The following is a 21,421-nucleotide window of genomic DNA, read 5'->3' on the forward strand; positions in this document are numbered from 1 at the left end:
TGTGTCGCCATTATGAGGGAAAAACCCACAAAACGCCACCTAGAGGGTTAATTGTGTAAAACATGGCGGATTTGGTGTTTGATTTGAGACTTGGCGCATAAATAAAACAAAAGTTTACTGATTAAAAATATTTTTATCTGGAGTTTATTTTATATCTTAGTAAAGAAAGGACGTTGTGGATAAATGTATTTTTTTCCGAAGGTTTTAATCTCCCCTCTTTTATATTTAGATATTTATGTATTTACATTTTTTATAAAAAATGGTAAAAACAGAAATGCGTGCTGAATTGATAGCGCGTTAATAAAATGTAGTGCTGTTTACAATCATTTTAATTTTGACAGCCAAATATATATATATATATATATATATATATATATATATATATATATATATATATTAATACAAAACGAATAAAAAATGTTGTTACCGAATGAATGAATCCAGGCTGAACATCCACATATAGAACACAAGCAGAGAAAAGATGATGATCATGAATGTGTCTGTTCTCAGTCATGTTTACATCACTGACTCCCTCTGTCTCACCCACATTAACCCCAAACTTCTTACTGCCTTCTGCCTGCTGATTCTTATCTTCGTAAAGAGTGAGAGTCAGGACTTTATACACCAGCGGATTGAAAAAGACGCGCAGTAACAGGAAATCGGTTGTTCGGCTGAAATCAGCGCGCAGTGAAAATAATTTTTTTTTTTTCACCAAATCAATGGATTAAAACTAAAGTAACGAGCTGGTTTTGAAAATGTAATAAGTAAAAAGTACAGATATTTGTGTAAAAATGTAATGAGTAAAAGTAAAAAGTTGTCTAAAAAATAAATAGTGGAGTACTGATACCAGAAAAATCTACTTAAGTACAGTAACGAAGTATTTGTACTCCGTTACTTCCCACCTCTGCTAGAGACAGTGGCATTGACTAAAAGACAGAAGGCGTTAGAGTTGAAGATGCTGAGATTTTAGATGCAGGTTTTTTAGATGGACAACGCTTTTGGGGACAAAGTGAGAGAGGCCCGATTGAGATGGTTTAGACATGTACAGAGGAGGGACATGGGGTATATCGGTAAGGGAATGCCGAGGATGGTCCCACCAGATAGGAGAAAAAAGAAAAGCCAAGGAGGAGCTTTATGGATGTGGTGAGGGAAGACATGCTATCAAAGAGATGCTATCAAACTATCAAATTACCGGTAGAGACCCATTTTTTGAAAGAAAACAATATCTTTGAAGAGTTTCAGTCAGGTTTTAGGCCCCATCATAGCGCACAAACTGCTCTAGTTAAATCACAAATGACCTGTTTTTAGCTTCATACCAAGGCTACATCTGTCTGTTGATTTTACTAGATCTTAGTGCTGCATTCGAGAAGATAGTTCATGACTTTTAGACAGGCATTAAGCTTGTTTAAATCCTACCTGTCTGATCATTACCATTTTGTAGATTTAAATGGAGAACTATCCAGGTTAATTGAAAAGTTAAATATGGGGTGCCACAAGGTTCAGTTCTAGGACCCCTGCTTTTCAAAATATACATGATTCTCTTGGGAAATATTATTAGATGGTTTGACTCCCATGTATCTTTCCAACACTCTACAATCCGTCATGCTACCAGAGATCTCAAAACTCTGGACTTCTAGTAGTTCTTAAAATAGCAAAGTCCACTAAAGGTGGTAGAGCATTCTCACATTTAGCTCCTATACTTTGAAATAGTCTTCCTGACAGTGTTCGCAGCTCAGACACACTCTCCCAGTTTAAGCGCATATTTAAGACATATCTTTTTAGCGAGGCCTACACATAACACATATCATAATCTTGTGCTCCAGTACATCTAATCAAATGCACATTATCAACTTTGTGCTTGTTAATATTTTGAACAGCAGCTACGCTAATTCCTCTCCACTGATCTTTCCCACAATCTTTTTCTACCGATCCTGAGGCATCCCGAGGTTGCACCATCTCCAGTTGTGTCCTACCCCATGAAGATTATGGACATTTAAGGGGTATATGCCGACCCCGCAAACATCCCGAAACATCTAGAGATATAACATTTAGATTCCACTTCTCATAGAGTTTAGACAGTGGAACTCTACAAATGTTTAAAGAATCTGGCATGGAGGAGTTGGTGTTGGATATATAATGATCTAAAATGTTGAGCTATTTCGAGTTGATCAGTAGCTCCTGGTTCCACAAAGTCAACTGACTGTATAAGACTAGAAAGAACATTACCCATAATCACACACACTCCGGTGCTCATGGTATTTCTCACTCTCAGTGTTTTGTATTAAGATTTTATATCACTTCATATCACCCAAATGAGGATGGGTTACTCTTTTGAGCCTGGTTCCTCTCAAGGTTTTTTCCTCATACCATCTAAAGAGTTTTTCTTTGCCACAGTCCCCCGGCTGCTGATCAGGGATAAATACACATAATTCACGTTAATTCTGTAAAGCTGCTTTGAGACAATGTCCATTGTGAAAAGCGCTATAGAAATAAACTTGAACATGCTGGTACAGTGGTACCCCGCTTATCGACCGGCTTGGACATCGACCTTTTCGCTTAGCAAACAGTTTTTCGACCGAAATTTGTGCCCGCTGAACGACCAAATGCCCGCTTATCGACCTTTTTTTACCCCGACCCATGTGGAGCGAGGGAAAGAATCTTCTCAGTCTTAGCCTTCATGGAGAAAGCATCTATCGTAAATTAAACTTCGGTTTTGTGAACAATATAGTGTTATTTAGCGGTCAATATAACAATTTAGTGCGTGTATATTGTATATACTATACTTTGTTTAAAGTGTAAAGAATTTTTTTTGTTTAAATTTGTGAAAATACTCTAGAAATATGGGTCCAAAAAAAGCTAGTGATGTGAAGGCCAAGTGGCGTGTGATTTCTATGGAGACAAAGAGAGAAATGATCTCTAATGAGTAAGTACAGTACAATAATTTTTTTTGTTACTTTTGTAATGTTTTTCATTTACTGTATTATATACAGTATTATTTATGTACCTGTATTATTTTATGTATTATTTAGTATTAATACTGCTAAAAACAGGGCAAAAATTGTTAATAAATGGGTATCGGTGGAGGTCGGGAACGGATTAATTGGTTTTCCATTATTTTTAATGGGATAATTACATTCGCTCTTCGACCTTTTCTCATTTCGACTGGTTTTAAGGAACGGATTAAGGTCGATAAGCGGGATACCACTGTAGTTGGTTTGAAAGAGGCAGATGTAGAAGACAGAGTAGTATGGAGATGGATGATCTGCTTGAAAATACATAAATATGCTATATGATATACAGGTGCAGCTCAATAAATTAGAATGTCACGTAAACGTACATTTATTTCAGTAATTCAACTCAAATTATGAATTTCATGTATTAAATAAATTCGGTGCACACAGACTGAAGTAGTCTTTATCTTGGTTAAGTCTTTGGTTCTACAGTTAAAATTTATAGGGTATTGTCAAGAGGAAAATGAGAAAAAATAGACCAAAAAATGCAGATGAGCTGAAGGCCACTGTCAAAGAAAACTGACTCCATACCACCTCAGCAGTGTCACAGACTGATCACCTCCAAACCTCTGTATTGAGTCAGTATTTAAAGCAAAAGGATCCCCTACCAAGTATTAAGTACATATACAGTAAATGAACATAGTTTCCAGAAGGCCAAAAATTCACTTAAAATTTTTTTTTTTATTGGTCTATTGAAGTATTCAATTTTTTAAAATAGTGAATTGATGGGTTTTTGTTAAATGTGAGCCAAAATCATCACAATCAAAAGAACTAAAGACTTAAACTTCAGTCTGTGTGCATTGAATTTTTTTAATACACGAGTTTCACAATTTGAGTTGAATTACTGAAATAAATTTACTTTTCCAAGACATTCTAATTAATTGAGATGCACCTAGATAATATTATATATTAGGACATCTGGAAACCTTAACTTGAACATCAGTTTCTTTATTTTAAAGTAATTTTAAATACTGTTTTGTATTTTAACTGCTGACTACAGACACCTAACTAATCACTTTATTTAGAAGTCTAAACTTTTTTAGGTAAGGGCAACTTTATATTTAGTCCAGTTTTAAATGGAATTCTTGAGCAATAAGACATGATTGACTCATATTAACTGAATTCATTTAGTATCTGCATTTATCTAAAAGAAACACAAAGGATTATACATACAGCAAAACAAATAAAAACACAAACATTCCAAATTATGACTGTAGATTTTATAGACAATGGCATGCAGAAGTATTAGTTCTCAAGGAATTAGATTATACAATATGTGATTAAAAAAAAGACAATAATAACCACTTTGAGGAAAAGAGGAAGTTTTTGCAAAATTAGGTCAAAGAGAGAGTTCAAAATGGCAGCAAAGCTACTGAAAGAACTACTGTTTCCAAAGTATCCCATTAGAAATGCCTTAGAAATGTAAATATCCCCCTGTTGTTTGTAAAAAGTATGTGAACACCAACAATGTGCCTATACATGCAGAATAAATAACATGTCTAGAACTTCAACCAACTGGTATAGAACAGTCTATACAAAATGAGGCAGTTTGTTATTCCCTTTTTTATCGCAGTAAAAGGCCTAGAATATTTTTCTACATTTCATTTCTTTATAGCATTTCCTATTTTTATAAGAATGACCACAATTTTTGGCCATTTACACAGTTAAATATACAGTAGTTACATGTATTACTATGTAACATGAGTAAAATACACATTAGTTATTAGCATATATTCAGCTATAAATCCACACCAGACTCACCTTCTTTCATAACATGAACCAGTATGGATATAGTATGGATCAGTTACACTCTAGTGACTTGTTTCTCTGTTTTGATTACATTAGCAGGCATGTGAAATTGTTAAGAGGTATTCAATTGAAGTATTCACAGGAAGTTCAAGCTTGAGTCCTTTCCCATGTTGACATTAAATTGAACAGCAGAGTCAGAGGAGTTAGGGACATTAGCACCAGAATATGGGCCTGAAGGCTGTGACACCTTGATGGGGAGAAAAATAATATTAAAGTGATGTAGAAAATAGAATCAGGTAGATAGTCAGAATGATGAGGAATAAATACACCTGAAATTTATTTATCTTTTATACCTTCTGTATGACCTCATAAACAATTTCAAATATTTGTTATTACACCTTTAATGTCATAAATAAATATAAAGAAAATGCAATTTGCACTTTCAACCAATTTTAATACAGGTATATAGCAACAAAAAAAAGAGAGACAAAAGGTATCTGGACACCTGACTCATATGTGACCCCAAATTGATAAAAATGAGGCACATAATTAAAAAAATTGTATGCTGTACCATTACCATTTTCATTCTCAGGTACTACAGTGTCCAAAGTTGTTCCATCATAACAATCTATCTGTGCAAATAGCAAGGTTCATGGTTTGATGTGAAAGGTTAAAGTTGGATGACCTCAACCCCACTGAACTGAATTAGCCCAGTAGTTTGGACATCTAATCATTTTGTCAAGATGGAACATGCCCCTTTGAGTGAAGGGAAATCCTTATTCTATAGCATACAAACACATTGTGTGACAACTTATTTGTTGCAACATATTTCAGGTAAAGTTAACACAGAGGTGTGATGTTCGGGTATCCATAACCTTTTTTAAAACTGTAAGGTAAAGAGGTTATTCTTAAGCAGGGGACTGACTACTTTGTATATTAACTAAACTTTAGAAGAAATTTATCCTCCATTTGAAATATATAATAATTAGACTGGAGCTGGAGAAACGTATTTATTTAAATACCCTTAGTACAAAATAGGGACTTCTATTCTATCTAGTCATATTATATCAAGTTATATTAGAGTAATATAAAAAAAAAGTAAATTAAGCAATGTAGAAAGTACCAAAGGCTGTGGAGGTATGAGTAGTGGAGTTGTGGGATTTATTTCCCCATTGACAGGCTCAGGGCCAGCAGGAGCACTGTACATCACTGGAGCAATACCCTGAAAATACAGACAAAGGCACAACAGAGGATTAATTAATTATGTAGATATTTGCATGTAAATAGTAAGCTCTCTTGTACAAAAGAAAACATTAAAATAAAAATGTAAGTGAATGAAACAGAATCGTACAGCTGGAGCAGGTGGGTTGTAAGGAGCACCACTCCACTGAGGAGGCTGAGCTGGAGGAAAGCCAGATGCAGGAGGGTAAACAGGGTTACTGGCCTAAAACAGCAACAGTAAATTATTACACGAGAAATTCAAAGCTTTAAATTTGATTATTTTTTATGGAAGTAATCGTGAGAGATGATCAGTGACAAAAATCACAATTCACAAATATGTGAGCTAGAAAATACATGTGCAGCTTAATTAATGATTAAAATATGATTACCAAAGTTTGTAACACTATTGTAACAATATTGTATATATGAGTGTGTGTGTGTGTGTGTGTGTGTGTGTGTGTCTTACAGGGTTAGGAGGCATAGCATATCCACTGTAGGGTGGTTGATTAGGAAATGTAGGATTAGGTGGAGGATGAACAACATTTCCACCTATAGCAGGATAACCAGGAGTATAGGCCTGTAAACAGTATGAGAGATAATGTAAGACAAGCATCAGCATTGGTCAATAGATTCAGCTATTTCTTTCCCTGCCATTAGTGGAATGCCATTAGTGCCATTAGTGCCAATGTGCTCAGTAATGTCTATAATAAATATTTTCTATAATAAAAGTAAAAGTTATAGATATATAACTTTATTATATGAATGAAATTCTGAAATTAATAATACAGAAATGTATAAAACAGAATGAAAATTGCAGTCAGAAACCATATGCATATGCATAAATATGCAAAACTATTTGAAAAAACATTAATCATAGCCCTACCAGCATCATATAAATTAATTATTTTGTTGCCTTTTTGCTGCTGGTTTTGAAAATGCAAAGTACCCTAATGTGAGCAATGTGAACTAATGTAAGTTGCATCATTATTGGACTGTACCATTACAGTTATGTAGTTCTTACTAATTATTATTATTAGACTGTTCCAACATGTAGTTCTTTTTCTATGTACCTACCTCCCCCAATCCCAAACAGCATGTGGGGATTGGGGGATGTAGGTACATAGAGAAAGAACGAAATGTTTAAAAGCCATAAATGTACAAATGATCCAAACAGTATTTCCTAGAATGTCTCAATTAACCACTATACAAGCTAACGTGCACTCTGTGATATGTTGTGTTCTGCTGTATTACTGATGAAGGGTCTGCAGGAGCTACAATGTTGGGGTATGCTGGTGGAGGTCCAGGTGGATTAATCTGGTTGTCGAAGTTTACAGTGGCGGTTGGGGTGTTTACGGTGGTAGTGGGCTGGTTATTCTTTTTGCAGATTTTCTTTCTGCAGCAACAGAAAATACAAGGTGGTATACCAAGCAACATCAGCAGACCCATAAAAGGACCTGCACTCACTCCCTCATGATGATCTAGGAAGGCAGAAAAGAAGAGAGACAGAGAAATTACTGGCCATGCTAAACATTTTACAAAGTCTAACCAGTGTCTAACCAGTGGTGGACAGTAACCAAGTAAATGTAATTCTTTAGTGTACTTAAGTAGCTATTTTTTTTTATATCTGTATCTGAAGTATTTAATTTTACGTTAACTTCACTACATTTTAAAGTCAGATATCTTACTTTTTACTCAACTACATTTTGTGAAATCAGTCATTTCTTTTCATTTATGAGCGGATAAAAAATTTACTGGTTAAGTACACAGTAAAGCACCAATAAGGGTAGTGCGCACCCTGTATTGAACTTGTTTTGAATGCTTTTTGTTCTTACAATAGATTGGTGTGCTAGGAGTAACATTGGAGTCTTTTCACATAAACTGAGTTGATTAAGTCCTGTGACAAAAATAATAATAGGAACATTACAGCCCTAATAAAATGTTAAACAATGATGTATATTATGAGATTTTATTCTGAGTACAGTAAGTGAATGTGACTAGTATGAAGGAAACAGCTCAACTGAAATCAATCAGGTCTAACATGAAGCCGAATATGAGGATTGAAAAACACTAAAATGGCTAACAAAAGATAATCTTTCCAGCTTAATTTGGTTTATCCAAAGTCCTGGCATATGTATGTACTTTATGAAAGATTATACACTACTTTAAAATGTTTGAGGCCACCTGTTAATTGAAGTGTTTTCTTCAATCGTACTGTTTTCTACTGTTCAATTTGCTGTTAAAATCTACTAAATCCAAATCAATGAACATTGCCTTCTCTATACGATAAAGGCAAATGTTCTAATTCATTACAACATGCACAATTTTAGCCTTATAGAAAAAGATTTCAGTAGAAACTCACCAACCAAGACCATAGTGACGATCTTGAGTTTGCGATTTAGATTGTCACGGAGTATGTACGTCCCCTCATCCGAAACATTGACATTTCGCAACTCGAAGCTACTGCTTGTCAACTGAATTCTTCCCATGTAGTCAGCATTCAAGTTGCCCACAGGTGTGCCATGCGACACCAATGTGAGGTTGTAATCTCTGTTCGAAAATTGTAGAGTGGCATCATTCTTCGAGAGGCCTCCCAGGGAAATTCTTAAGGTTTCACCGGCCACACGATGCTCAATACCTATGTTTGCTTTTAGACCAAATGAGAAATATTGTTTTAATTGGAGAAAATACAAAGGAAAAGATTTGAAAGAAAGAAAACTGCCATGCATATCATAGAGATGATTTGAAATGTATAATGTGAGATTGTGGACAGTGTCAAAATGTCCTAAATTTACTGAGATTGCTGTGAGCCTCGCCCTTAGAAATGGGCAATGTCAGAGACAGTGAGAAAAAAGAATGGTTACATTTTTTTGCAGTAAATATAAGAAATAGTAAATGCTGTAGTAAAAGAGAATCCTTGCTTGATCAACCAAACAAATTCAAAGCATTTGCACTTATCTGGAGTCGGCAATATCAAAGCATTTCAATTCAACCAGTGTTTAAATCCAACATTCTATAAATTATTGCGGCATTAGATTTTTTTTTTACACTTGCTACCTTGGTAAATATTCTGAATTTGTTTAACAAATTCAGAACAAATGTCACAAGATGCAGCTCTCTCAAACCATAAACACAAGTTTACTGGCTAGAATGTGAGGTATCTGAGGTCTGTGTACCACACAAATGCTTAACATGCCTTTTCTCCATCATGACACAAAATGTATTTACCCAGAATTGAAAGTCTAAGGTCACTTACGAACAACTTTTAATAAATGGGTGGAAATCTTTTTGCTCCAGAAATTATACAGAGTGTAGATTCCCTGATCATCATACATGACAGAAGAAATTGAAAATCTTCTGTCACTGTCCTTTCCGGTTACTATTCCTCTTTTGGTTACGGACATTCTGGCCCAAAGAACACCCTTCTGTGATTCATCTGCAGAGATAAACTCCAACTTCTCAGCCTCCGTTGGGAGCCTGATACTAAATTGCTGGCCATGCATCAACTCCACATTTCTGGTATCAGTCGTTGAAATACCGGCACATGAGTCTGAGGAGAAACAGAGAGAGGAGGGAAAAAGTTTGTAAAATTTACAGAATCACTCCTACCACACACGCATATATATTATTATATATATTTTTTGCAGTTACTGTTACCTTAATGGCAAAATAAAAAATTTGTAAAACAAATCAGAGAATGTGATACTATTGTACTTGAATGATGCACTTCTGGATCATTCCTGGGAATACATGAGAATGTGTAAGAAAGTGAATAAATATTTTCTTACACATCATTTGTACAGCTAAGAGCAGGATCCAAAAGCCTTGCATTTTGTCTGTGAATGAAAGAGTGAGACATTAATGTTAAAGTTAATAAGAAAAATGCAGGAAACTGCAGTCATGTCGAGGCTTGATTATCATCAAATATCATCGCGAGCACTTGACAGGTTGAGCAATTAGCTCGCTCGCAAAATAGTGAGGATTCAATTAAAAGAGTGCGAACAAACACTACACTAAACACTACAACACTAAATCTAAAAGCAGCAAATAATAGCATCAGTAAACAATTACATTTTAGTGACTGTTGTGGTTTTCAGCGAATGCGTATGCATTTGTACAACAATGCAGATTTTTTCCATTATTTTATATCAAGCCTGTTTGCTTGCTGCTTGTTTTCAATGTTTGTATATTTAATTTAATTTATGCATATATTATATAATTATTATACAAAATTAAATAAAGTATATATTCTAGATGCTTATATCTTCACAACTGGACAAAATGTCTGTTTTATTTTTTATATACATTTTAACAATGTTGTATTATCTTTTATATTATTATTTTAAGCATTATTGGCAACTTGCCATTTGCAATTATCATTAAAAAACAATACAAATGTTGACTAACACAGACTTTCACCTTGCATACTCAAATGCTGTATTTTTTTTACAGAAACAACCCAGCATGAGTGAATTTGTTCGAAGGAGAAATCAACCACTATAGGCTTTTAAAATGATTAAATTAATAATAGCTAAAGTCAATATGTGGCTTTTGCATTTTTTAAAGTACACTTTTATACATAAATACTTTGAAGTGGGGTTTTATATTGTAATAATAAGCACAAAATAAAAATAATTTAGATTTTTAACTGATTGTTTGAAAAAAATAATCGTCTGATTAATCAATTATATAAATAATTGTTAGTTGCAGCCCTAGTTACATACATATCTATGAAAATTATGACTATTTGTATTAATTTTTTTTATTAGAAAAAATATATGATAAAAAACCGACAAAGAACTATAATATGCATGCATTATTTATTCAGTCTTTAATTTTGTTTTGTATTAAATTTGATGAGTTATTTTAGGTCGCTCTCTTTGTTGCCTGTAATCGGTTTCCTTGCTTCTGAACACAGTCTGTCCATCTGATCATCCTGTTCTGTGTTCCCTGTTTATTAATGTGTGATTGGAATCAGCACGTTTGAAGTATCAGTGAGTACAACGTTCCTGCTCTTAACTTTTAAAGAAGGTGATTTGTCAAAAGTAATAAATGTGTCAGAAGAACACATAGTCTTGGATTTGAGGTGGTTCCCATGCTAGAGGTGGTCCTGAGAGGTGCTTCCATAGAACTAGCTGGCTTTATTTCTGCTGAATAATCTTTCTTCATTGACAACTCAACCTTGAATCCTGAACATAGCTTTTTTTTTTTTCTTTTTTTTTTTTTTACTTTACACTTTAACCTTTAACCTTATTGAATCTCACTTTTGGTGTTAAATTACCATGATATGATCACAAGATCTGATTTTTTTGTTTGTTTGTTTGTTTGTTTTTGTTTTTCAAAATGCAATATGTATTGCATTTGTAAGACACAGAATGGAGAAACGAGTTTCCAGAGTAAAACTAGGCAGTAAAACAAGATTTTTTTACAGCATGCAAATCGTGGGTTAAAAGGCGCAACCTCAGAAACAGCGCCTAGAAACGGAAAAAACAAAAGATAGCTATCACATGGCACAGAGTGCTGAGTAAAGATCTTAACCAACCTTGCCACAGACTGGTGGTCTGCTGAGACTGAGACTGCAGTGTAAAATCATTTATTGGAGTTTATACTCACCTATGGTATGTTTTTTTTTTTTTTTTTTTCTGGAGAAGAGGCAGGAAACGATGCGGGTTATTTCCCTTGATGTATTTGGATTGCCTGGGAAAGCGACTTATGTTATTCCTCGCAAAAAATCAACTTATTATCTAAAACAATTACTATATATTTGTAAACAGTCAGAAATACAAGCGGACATAAAGATCGCATATATCATTTTGAACCAAATAGAAAAAACAGCATGCCAACATTTACGGGACAATCAGAAAACATGGCGATTGGCTGAAGGAATATAGGTGGGGTCTCTGGGACCGCCTACTCTAGAAATACTTGTTTTTCAGACACTTTAATGTCTGCATTTACGTTTCTTTTTTTAATGGTTGAATGTAAAAAAAACAAATAAAATAGCAAGACGACTAACTGCAGTGCACCTGTGGCTTATTTTTTATATATAAGCATTAAGCCTCAGTTTGCATCAGTCTACAGCATCTGGGTGTAATATTATCTCTCACGCAAAGGCCGGGGCCACGCCCCTTCACACGCACGTCTCGTCCAGAAAATGGCGTCAAAGGCTTTCCGGTACTCACGTGACTCGATCAATTCAAGGATTCAGCTATGAGGCGCTTTGAGAGAATTCAAAAGCACGTCTAGAGTATTGTGTTTCATTTCTTCCTGAGCAGAAACTGACTAAATCCCCAGCCAGTCAAGTCAAGTCAAGTCAAGTAGGCTTTTATTGTAATTTCAACCTTTCCCCATGACCGAGGTGCTACATAAGACAACATGAATTAACAAAAGAGGAAAACGGGACACGGAACTACACAAAACGAACTACCTCACTAGTCTTCGAACGCTACACAAAGTACATGTGTGCGAAATTTAGTGCAAAATGACAACATAAGACAGAAAAACAGTGAACACTGTGACACTGTAGCACCGACCAGTACTGTACAAAAGGTTTTTGTTTGTTAAATTGGGTTTGTCCATATAAAAAAATACTGTACATGTAAACACTGAATTCAGACCGATTCTCCCAGGCCCCTATACACATACATATACCATACACTACACCGCTTTAAACAGGATGCTGGCAGGTAGCACTCTTAATGTACATATTGACTCATATTAACTATATCTACATAGATACTAGCTCACTTGAGAATATGTTTGAAAAAATTACACCCGCTTAACAAAATGCATAGCATTGAAAAACATGTTCACACTTTTAATTCTTCAAAACACTACAGTCAGGGAAAGTTGCTCGGTGGTGGGTGTTTTTCTTGTTTTAACATGTTGCCCATAATCTCTGTAACTGTGCATGTACAATAGATATAATTAATGCATGTTCATACTCCAGGCTCGACAGTGTGTTATTCCACTTATGCACACCCAGTTGCAATGTTAACAATGTTTAATAAACAACATTTTGTTAGTTTCAATAGTTTAACATTTTATAGCTAGATAATATTGTTGTGTTATATGTATTATTATTTCTCTAGTTTGGTACTAAAAAGGTTTTGGGACATATATGTATATTTGTATACTTTATTTAAAGTTAAGCATATTCTTAATATGCTAAACCTTAATACATTCAAAGAATAGATACATCCATAACATTATTTAATACAGTTGAAATTAAAACTAGAAAATAATTTAGTTTACTGTACATCATCCTGTCAAATTATTAATAATTTCAATGAATTATTTCCTCCAGTTAACCCCAATGAAATAATTCTACTTCTGTAGCCCATCCACTTTTAATGTGTTGTGCATTCTGAGATGCTTTTCACCTCACCATAATTGTAAATACTTTAAGTTTCTATAGACTATAGGTTCCTAGATGTTCTGGAATGAACTGGGAACTAAAGGATTGCCAGGCTCCTGCAGACATTACAGCATTGTAACATTGTAACAACATTACAAATCAAAACTGGCTAAAGTAGAATAAAAGTAAAATAATGGTGTTGTCTGTCCATTCCGGTCTGCAGTTAAGGTACATCCAAAGGTACTTTACAATATACAGATATCTCTTCTTCCTCCCAGATATGCAATTTCTTTAACACACTGGAAACCCACCAACTTTACTTATCAAACCAATGTTGAGCTACAAGATGTTTTTCTTGCACCACAAAACAAAGTCATTGACTGGTCATTTGTAATATGAAAGCTCCCCAAATGTAAGTTATAGTTATTGAAGTTGTTAAAGAACATCGAAGCTGGTGTTTTGGGACAGTTCCCCGTCATTCCCCAGTACTTTCTACCACAAAACAAGTGGTTTAGTACCTATTTTGAAGAATATTTCCATCCAATTTTATTCTCTAAGCATAGCAAGGAAAGCCCCTAAAAGCAACACAGTTTATTAGGGGTGTTTAAAGTAGGAATTCTTCTTTTGAATGAATGAATGAATGAATGAGTTTATTTGTACTATAACCAGGTTATAGCAAAAAAATGCTAATTTCCACCTGCAGTCCCTAGACAGATGTTACATTTGCAAAAGGTCATGAAATACATGCAGTATCATACATGGAAACATTATTTTACTCACATCAATAAAATCACTAAAAACACTCTCCACTTCATAATTGAACAGAAGTTATACAAGAAAAACCTTACTTCACTCACATCATAAAAACACTCTCCACTTCATGAATCTAGCACTCACTCACTCACAGTCTACATTGTTCATATCACAGTCATTTAGTGCTTACAAGTTTGCTTTGCTAATAGCCACTGTCTGGTCAGGCGTGTAAATGTGCTATAGTCTGTACATAAAATAATATCATTTGGAAGAGTGTTTCAAAGGCTTGCGGCTTTATAAAAGAACGAATGTTGACCACAAGTGGTTCTGCATCTTGGAACGCTGCACTCTCCTCTGTCTGTCGACCGTGTGGCTCTATTAAGTCTATCTGAATTTAGTGTGATAAATTTTCTCAATGGGGGAGCAGTGATATTATGGATAATTTTGAATAAAGCAGAAATTTGGTTGTGTTTAATGAGGTTCTCAAAACTCAAAATATTATATTTACTCAGTACATTACAATGATGGTACTGACGAGGCTTTTTATCATGAATTTTTATTGCCCTTTTATGTAATGATTCTAGTCATTTTAACGATGTTTTACACGCCTGAGACCAACTAGACATGCAATACAGTAGATGCGGAACAATCATAGCATTATAATAAATATTCGAGGCGTAATGTGCTTAAAGTTAATGAATTTCTAATATGTTTATAATTCATCAAATTAAATTTCAATTTATTACCAAGTTTTTTGACTTTTAAAACCTAGATTCGAATCAATAATTAGACCTAAATGTTTTGTTTCCTTTACATTTTTATTTTGGCCATTTACTTGAATATTTTGAGTTAGATGTAACTTACGTTTATTTGAGAAAAACATTGAGACCGTTTTATCAAAATTTAAGATTAGACAAGACGTCTGCAACCATTCTACAACTTTTTGCATTCCTTTTGATAATTTGTCAGCGACCTCCAGCTCGTTTTCCCCATAAGTGAAGATCACAGTATCATCAGCATACATGATTATGTCAACGTCCAAACACACTCTAGGGAGATCATTTATATAGATGCTAAAAAGCAAGGGTCCCAAAATAAACCCCTGCGGCACTCCCATCGAGGTGGCTCTAAACGCAGATTTTATGTTATTTACTTGAACACACTGATGTCGGTCACTCAAATAAGATCTTATCCAGTTTTGGGTGTGCTCAGAGAGACTATATTGATTTAATTTACTATAGAGTATCTGGTGATTAACAGTGTCAAAAGCTTTATGCAGATCAAGGAAGACCGCTCCCGCCACTTTTCCCTGATCCACATATGCCCTGATAGTTTCCAAGAGGTAGCAACATGCAAAGTCTGTAGAGTATTTACGCCTGAAGCCAAATTCCATTGGATTTAAGAGAGCTTGTGATTCAAAGTGGATGGTAAGTCGCCGTCTTTTCGAGTACTTTTGACACAGCTGGGAGAATACTTATTGGACGGTAATTGTTCATGTCTTGTTTATTTCCAGACTTAAATATAGGGGTAACAATCGCAGATTTTAGAGCTACTGGAAAAATACCCTCACTAATCGATTGATTGATCATTGTTGTCAACGGATCAGAGAGGATGTCCTTATATTGTTTCAGAAAAGAAGCATCAAAATAAATATATTTTGCTTTGCTGCTATTTAGCACCGTGATTTGTCATTGATTATGAAAGGGGGATGAACAATTTGAAAATTCTGAACTGAATTTTAGACAATGTTTAAAAAATATTCATTAAAATTTGTTGCTATTGCAAAAGAGTCCTCAATAATTTTTCCATTAATATTGAGACAAATATTCTTACATTTTGACTTTTCATTTCCAATCAATTTATCAATAGTTTTCCATATTATTCTACTATTGCCTTGTGCATTTCTAATGATTTGAAGAAAAAAATGGCTTTGGCCTTTCTAAGCTCGGCTGTAACTTTATTTCTTAGATTTGTAAAAGAAAATCGATCCGTTGTTAGTCCTGATTTTAGAAATGTTTTCAGCGCCACATCTCGTTTTTTCATCATATCCCAAATACTTTATTGAACCATGGCAAATTTCGTTTTGTATGTCGCTTTCTCTGCTTATTTTTTTGTATATATGTTTAAGATGTAATTTACAGCTAGCATAAAATCATGACAGCCCTGTTCACAAGATTCTTTCTCCAGGATGTCTGCCCACTTTATTTGTTTTAAATCTTTTTCAACAAGTAAATCTTTCTTTGGAATTTGCATTTTACTGTTCATTGAGTTTTCGTTTTTAAACCTCGTTTTTATCAGTTTTCTAGCTACTAGGGTTAAATTGTGATCGGATATACCTGTAACTAGATTATAAGTTTTAATTATTCTTTCAGGTTTATTTGTCAGTATTAAATCTATTAATGTTTGAGAAGTTTTGTTATATGAGTTGGTTTCCTTAGTACTTGTGTCATTTGAAACGATTTAGTTAATACTTTAAGTTTGTTTCTACATGATTTCTCAAGCCAATTTAAGTTCAAGTCACCTAAAAGAATGACTTCTTTTCCATTACATTGTTTAAGTAAATTACTAAGAGAAATTAAAAAATCACTAGTAGCTTTAGGAGGTCGATAAATTGCTAATGCACAGAAAGACATTTCAGGTGATACAGTAAAAGTAGTCCCCACACACTCCAAGTTACAATCACTGATGTCCAGTTGTTTACTTTGGATGTGATCTTTTACGTAAATCAGCACACCGCCGCCTTTACCCTTGTTTCTATCATGTCTGTACAAGGTATATCCCGAGACTTTCAGTATAGAAGAAGGAATAGTGGGATTTAACCAAGTTTCCGTTAAACAGAGATAATCAAGATTTGAGTTCGTTAACAAATGTTGGATCTGTTTTTGAGATAATGCTGCGGATGTTTAAATGTCCTCCGAAAATGCCCTTCGGCTTTGTTTTCGGGTTTCAAAGTACGCTCGCATGATTCAAAGTCTGAAACCGTCTCATTTGCTACTGTTTAAGTACGGCGGCAGTATTTGCAATTGCTGCAGGCTTAGTGTAGATCACTGATGTTAATATTTTCTCAGGAATGAACTTAGGGGCAGAGTTTGTCAGGTGGTTACCATGTTTTCCCACGCTGGAGCCAGAGTTTTCACAAACATAATACAGCTATTTAAGTATTAGGCCCATTATTTAAATGTGTGCAATAATATTATTTATATAATATAAAGGAACTTAAGATCATAATTTTTGGATGCCACTTTTCTTTTAACTACTGGTGTTAAAGCACAATATTAACATGCAGCTCTTTTGTTTTATCATAACAGCTGTGTGAAATAAAATCCATTTGTTCCATGTATACTACATGGTTAAACACCTAAAATTACATCTGCTTTTTGAAGATGATTTCTTTGGTTGTGGATATAACATTAGCTTTTTAAGAGTTTGGAAATGTTGCAGTCATTGTACTTGGCATGTCAGCTTTTACTGGTCATGTACTGTGGGCTTTTGTGGAGCTGATCTTTTTGCTTTGAGAAGTCGTCACCTCACAATATTAGCAGTTGCAGTTGACTGGGGCAGCTCAAGCAGACATTTAATGAAAATTGTTGAATAGGTGATATCCTATGTCAGTGGCATGTTGAAATGCACGGCATTACAACCCTCCTGCACGTGTTTGTGCATGGAAATTGCTTCGCTGGTTGTTTGATTTTATCCACCGGTTTGCAATGGGCATGACTTAAATAGCAACACTGATTCCAAATAAAAATAGTATATTTGCATTTGTAATGTATGTTTTTTTTTTAACTGCAAGTTAAGGAAAGGAGTGAATTTATGTTTTATGTTTTAGGATTGTTGTTTAGGTTGTAAATCTATAAACTATTATACATCACTGGAGCAAAACTCTAGAGGTAGAACTAAGGAACAACTCTTAATCTTAGCAGCAGGAACTGCAGAACAAAAGAACACAATGCAGTACAATGCAAAGTAACATAAATGTATCAATGGATGAGGGAGAAAAATATATCTGTAACCAGTTGGTTATTGGAAATAACCCCCAAGAGGGCTGAGCCGGGAAAAAAACAGGATGCAGTAGGTTCTGAAAGATTCTTGGTGTAGATCTATCTTAAAGGCCTGAAAAGACAATCCAATATCTGCATAGTGCATGTGTTTGCTACAGCTCCACATTAATTTTTTTATATGTTGAGTTGTTTATATTGATATTTGTTGTAAATAAAAATGGTGTGTTCTCAGATTGAAAGAGATCTCTGCATGGAGTATGTGTCTAAGCAGCCCATAAATTTACCAGTGTCTTCTCTGCTTCCCGCTTTTAGCATTAGACTGGGATAAAAAAATAAGCACTGTTTTAGGCTTACTTGTGTACCAACTTAGCATGGCAATGTTGTCTTCTGTAAAACTGAACCTTGCGGTTGTTGCTGTTGCATAGCTGGCACAAAAACATGCAGAGCATTTAGAGTTTAAAATATAGCTGGATTGTAAAAATAACTACAGTGTGTGATTGGATCATAAAAAATACTTTTCACTTCATAGACAAATTTTTATAATAGTTTCAAGGCACTGCTTTACTGCAAACTGTCTGTTAATAAAACCTCTTTGAATGTATTGTGTTGTACACACTCCACTGTCAATCACTGGCCAAACCTATTATAGAGTCTTCCCAGGAGAGAGAGAGAGCTAAATAAATGATGTATCTTATGTAGCCTATAGAAGCTCACACTGGACTTCTGTGATATTGATTTGTCACTGGTATTTTGCCACAAATGCAAAAATTAATGAAAAATGCATTTTGAATTGGTTGTCATGACATGTTGATAGTGTTTAACATAAGGTTAAAAAAAAAAACAATAATAATAATAATAATAATAAGAATGTAGTTATAAGCATGATAAAAATCTAACTATGATAAATAAATAAATAATACTTAACCTAAATCTGTTTATAATAAGATCTCACACAAACTCCAAAATGCATACACTCACATCACCCTCAAGGCTCATAATTTCTTATTCCGGAAGTGCAACCTGATACCATTCATCACTGTTGTATAAACACAATGACACTGCTGAATTAATACAATATACAAAGCAAACACTACAAATATACTATACAACATCAGCCTTGTTTGTATGACACTACTTAAACACAATTAACTAATGTTTCAGACACAGTTTGGTCAAATAATTTACTTATTTTTGCTCTGATGGTAAAAATACAGTAGTTCCCAAAGCAGCCACGGCTGAACAAAGCAGACCTGAAGACAAGTGCCTATCCCTTAACCAGTGTTTGTACTTTTGAACATCAAAGTAAATTCCCTGCCCTGTTTTTTGTCCTGCAAAGTTTTCTTTTTTTAAATATGTATGCAAAGCTAACTGATATAAACATGCAATAAATCCAAGCACTAGTCCTGGCTGTTCTCCTGTATGAATGCTAGAATGTCTTATGGTAAGAAGCTCCTCCTGATTATGTCTATGCTAGCCTTTAAGGAGCACAAGAACTTCCTTGATTGGAAGAGAGAATAAACAGCCTTCCTGGCCCTGGTCCAGCTCTGCTTGCTGTAGACAAACCGCAGGTCGGGCAGCTCAGTGTGGGTGGTGCCCTCTGTACAACCCACTTCTTCTGCTTGGTGCTGTTCCTGAAACTTTCTGATGTTTGATGTCTTTCCAGACTTTTTTAAGTGTCTTAGCAATGTATGGGGAAGTTAAAATTCCTTAAGAATCTATGGTGGTAAAGACACTGACAATTCTCCTTCATCCTTGTGTAGATTTAACATTACCATGTCAGATCCTGCACAATGTGAAAACAGGTGTTAGAAACTGCCTGGTGGTAAAGTTAAAAGTAGCCACAGTCCTAAGTGTAAAATGAGCATAGCAGAAGCCTGGGACACAAACCTGGGTGGGCACTAGTTACCAAAGATAAGGGTCAGTGAGATGTCTGTCTAGCTGTACTGCTTGTGGCCTGCTTGTAAGGAGGTCTTCTCCACTGACACAGGAGTATAACTTAAACTTGGAGGAAATTATAGTGGGAAATGTCAAACTGTAGTAAACATAGACCATTTTAAATACTATACATACTCATTTTCAACAAGAGCATTAATAGACAAAATTATTTCAGTTTCGACAGGGACAACACCAGGTAGTCAATAAGTGGGCAATACAACTTTTATTTTCTTTTACACACAGCACACAGAAACAACATTCTAATAAAGCGACCAAAATTGTCTGTCATGTGATTCATTTGTAAAATGATTCGTCATTAAATTTTTAAGGTCACACTTTACAGAACATCAAAGATATAGGAGAGCACATTAGTTCATCAAACCTAAAAAAAAAGAACAAATAAATAACTGCAAAAAGGCAACACTGCAGACAGGATTTGCAATTCACAGCAAATCAGATTCAACTTGCTAAACTGCCTGTACGAGAGCACTCAAAGTACAGCACAACATCTGTGCACTGAATAATAAATTAATCCGAATATACCTTTACCTTAATCAATGCTACCGAAATGCTCCTGTATCAGTCACAAATCATGGAAAGTGAAATTAAAATCTATCACAGGGGTGGTTGTATTGATTCTTTCTCTTCACATTTTTATTCACAGCATTATCATAACAGGCTGTATATCAACTTACTGGGACAGACATTTAACATCCCCGATATAATCAAAATGGCAGAGATCCTTGTTTCGGAACACCTCTGCGAAGATTTAAATGTGAGATTGGTAGTCGAATCAGGCTGTTCCTCTCGAAGCATTGAATATTTGACTATTAGGGGTCACCCATTTAAAAACACAACTTAAAAAGTCAAATTTTAGAATACATCATTTACTCTATCAACATTTGATGGGACCTTTGTGCAATGGGAAAAAATGGGTGCTATAGGGAACCTTTTTATTGATGGGGCTCTGGCATCTTTTAGCCAGCTGCAACAGAAATTTAAATTCCCCCAGAGTAATTTTTTTAATTATTTTTAAGAAATAGGAATTATATACATGCTCACACACCTTCATTGGATTATACATCACCCTCAATTATTGATAAGTGTCTTAAACAGTGTAAGGGAAGTGAAAAGGCATTACCTATAAGTTATGATCTGCTACAATCCTCTACTCCTCCTTCAACAAGTTTTCTTAAGGAAGAATGGGAGAAAGAACTAAGAGTAGAAATTTCGGAGATGTGGCAAACGAGTTTAAAGCATATTAAAGAACATTCTATCAACTCTATTCACTGCCTCATTCAGTTTAAAGTGATTCACAGAATACATTAATCAAAAAAGAAACTACGTAGATTTTTTCAAAATGTCTCTCCTTCTTCTTTCAGCTGCTCCCATTAGGG

General features: G+C 34.7%; 1 protein-coding gene across 1 annotated transcript; it reads right to left on the reverse strand.

The window, feature by feature from the left end:
* Positions 1 to 4,133: 4,133 nt before the first annotated feature.
* LOC124399171 lies at positions 4,134 to 11,873 on the reverse strand. The gene is made up of 9 exons (XM_046869934.1): positions 11,592 to 11,873; positions 9,767 to 9,814; positions 9,235 to 9,528; positions 8,341 to 8,625; positions 7,233 to 7,459; positions 6,448 to 6,558; positions 6,112 to 6,204; positions 5,884 to 5,982; positions 4,134 to 5,007 (listed from the first exon to the last, which is right to left on the reverse strand). The coding sequence occupies exons 2-9, from the start codon at positions 9,807 to 9,809 to the stop codon at positions 4,897 to 4,899; spliced, it is 1,263 nt and encodes a 420-aa protein (XP_046725890.1). The 5' UTR covers positions 9,810 to 9,814; positions 11,592 to 11,873; the 3' UTR covers positions 4,134 to 4,896.
* Between the last annotated feature and the right edge of the window lie 9,548 nt (positions 11,874 to 21,421).

This window comes from Silurus meridionalis, chromosome 2 (genome assembly GCF_014805685.1).
Source record: "Silurus meridionalis isolate SWU-2019-XX chromosome 2, ASM1480568v1, whole genome shotgun sequence".
NCBI lineage: Eukaryota > Metazoa > Chordata > Actinopteri > Siluriformes > Siluridae > Silurus > Silurus meridionalis.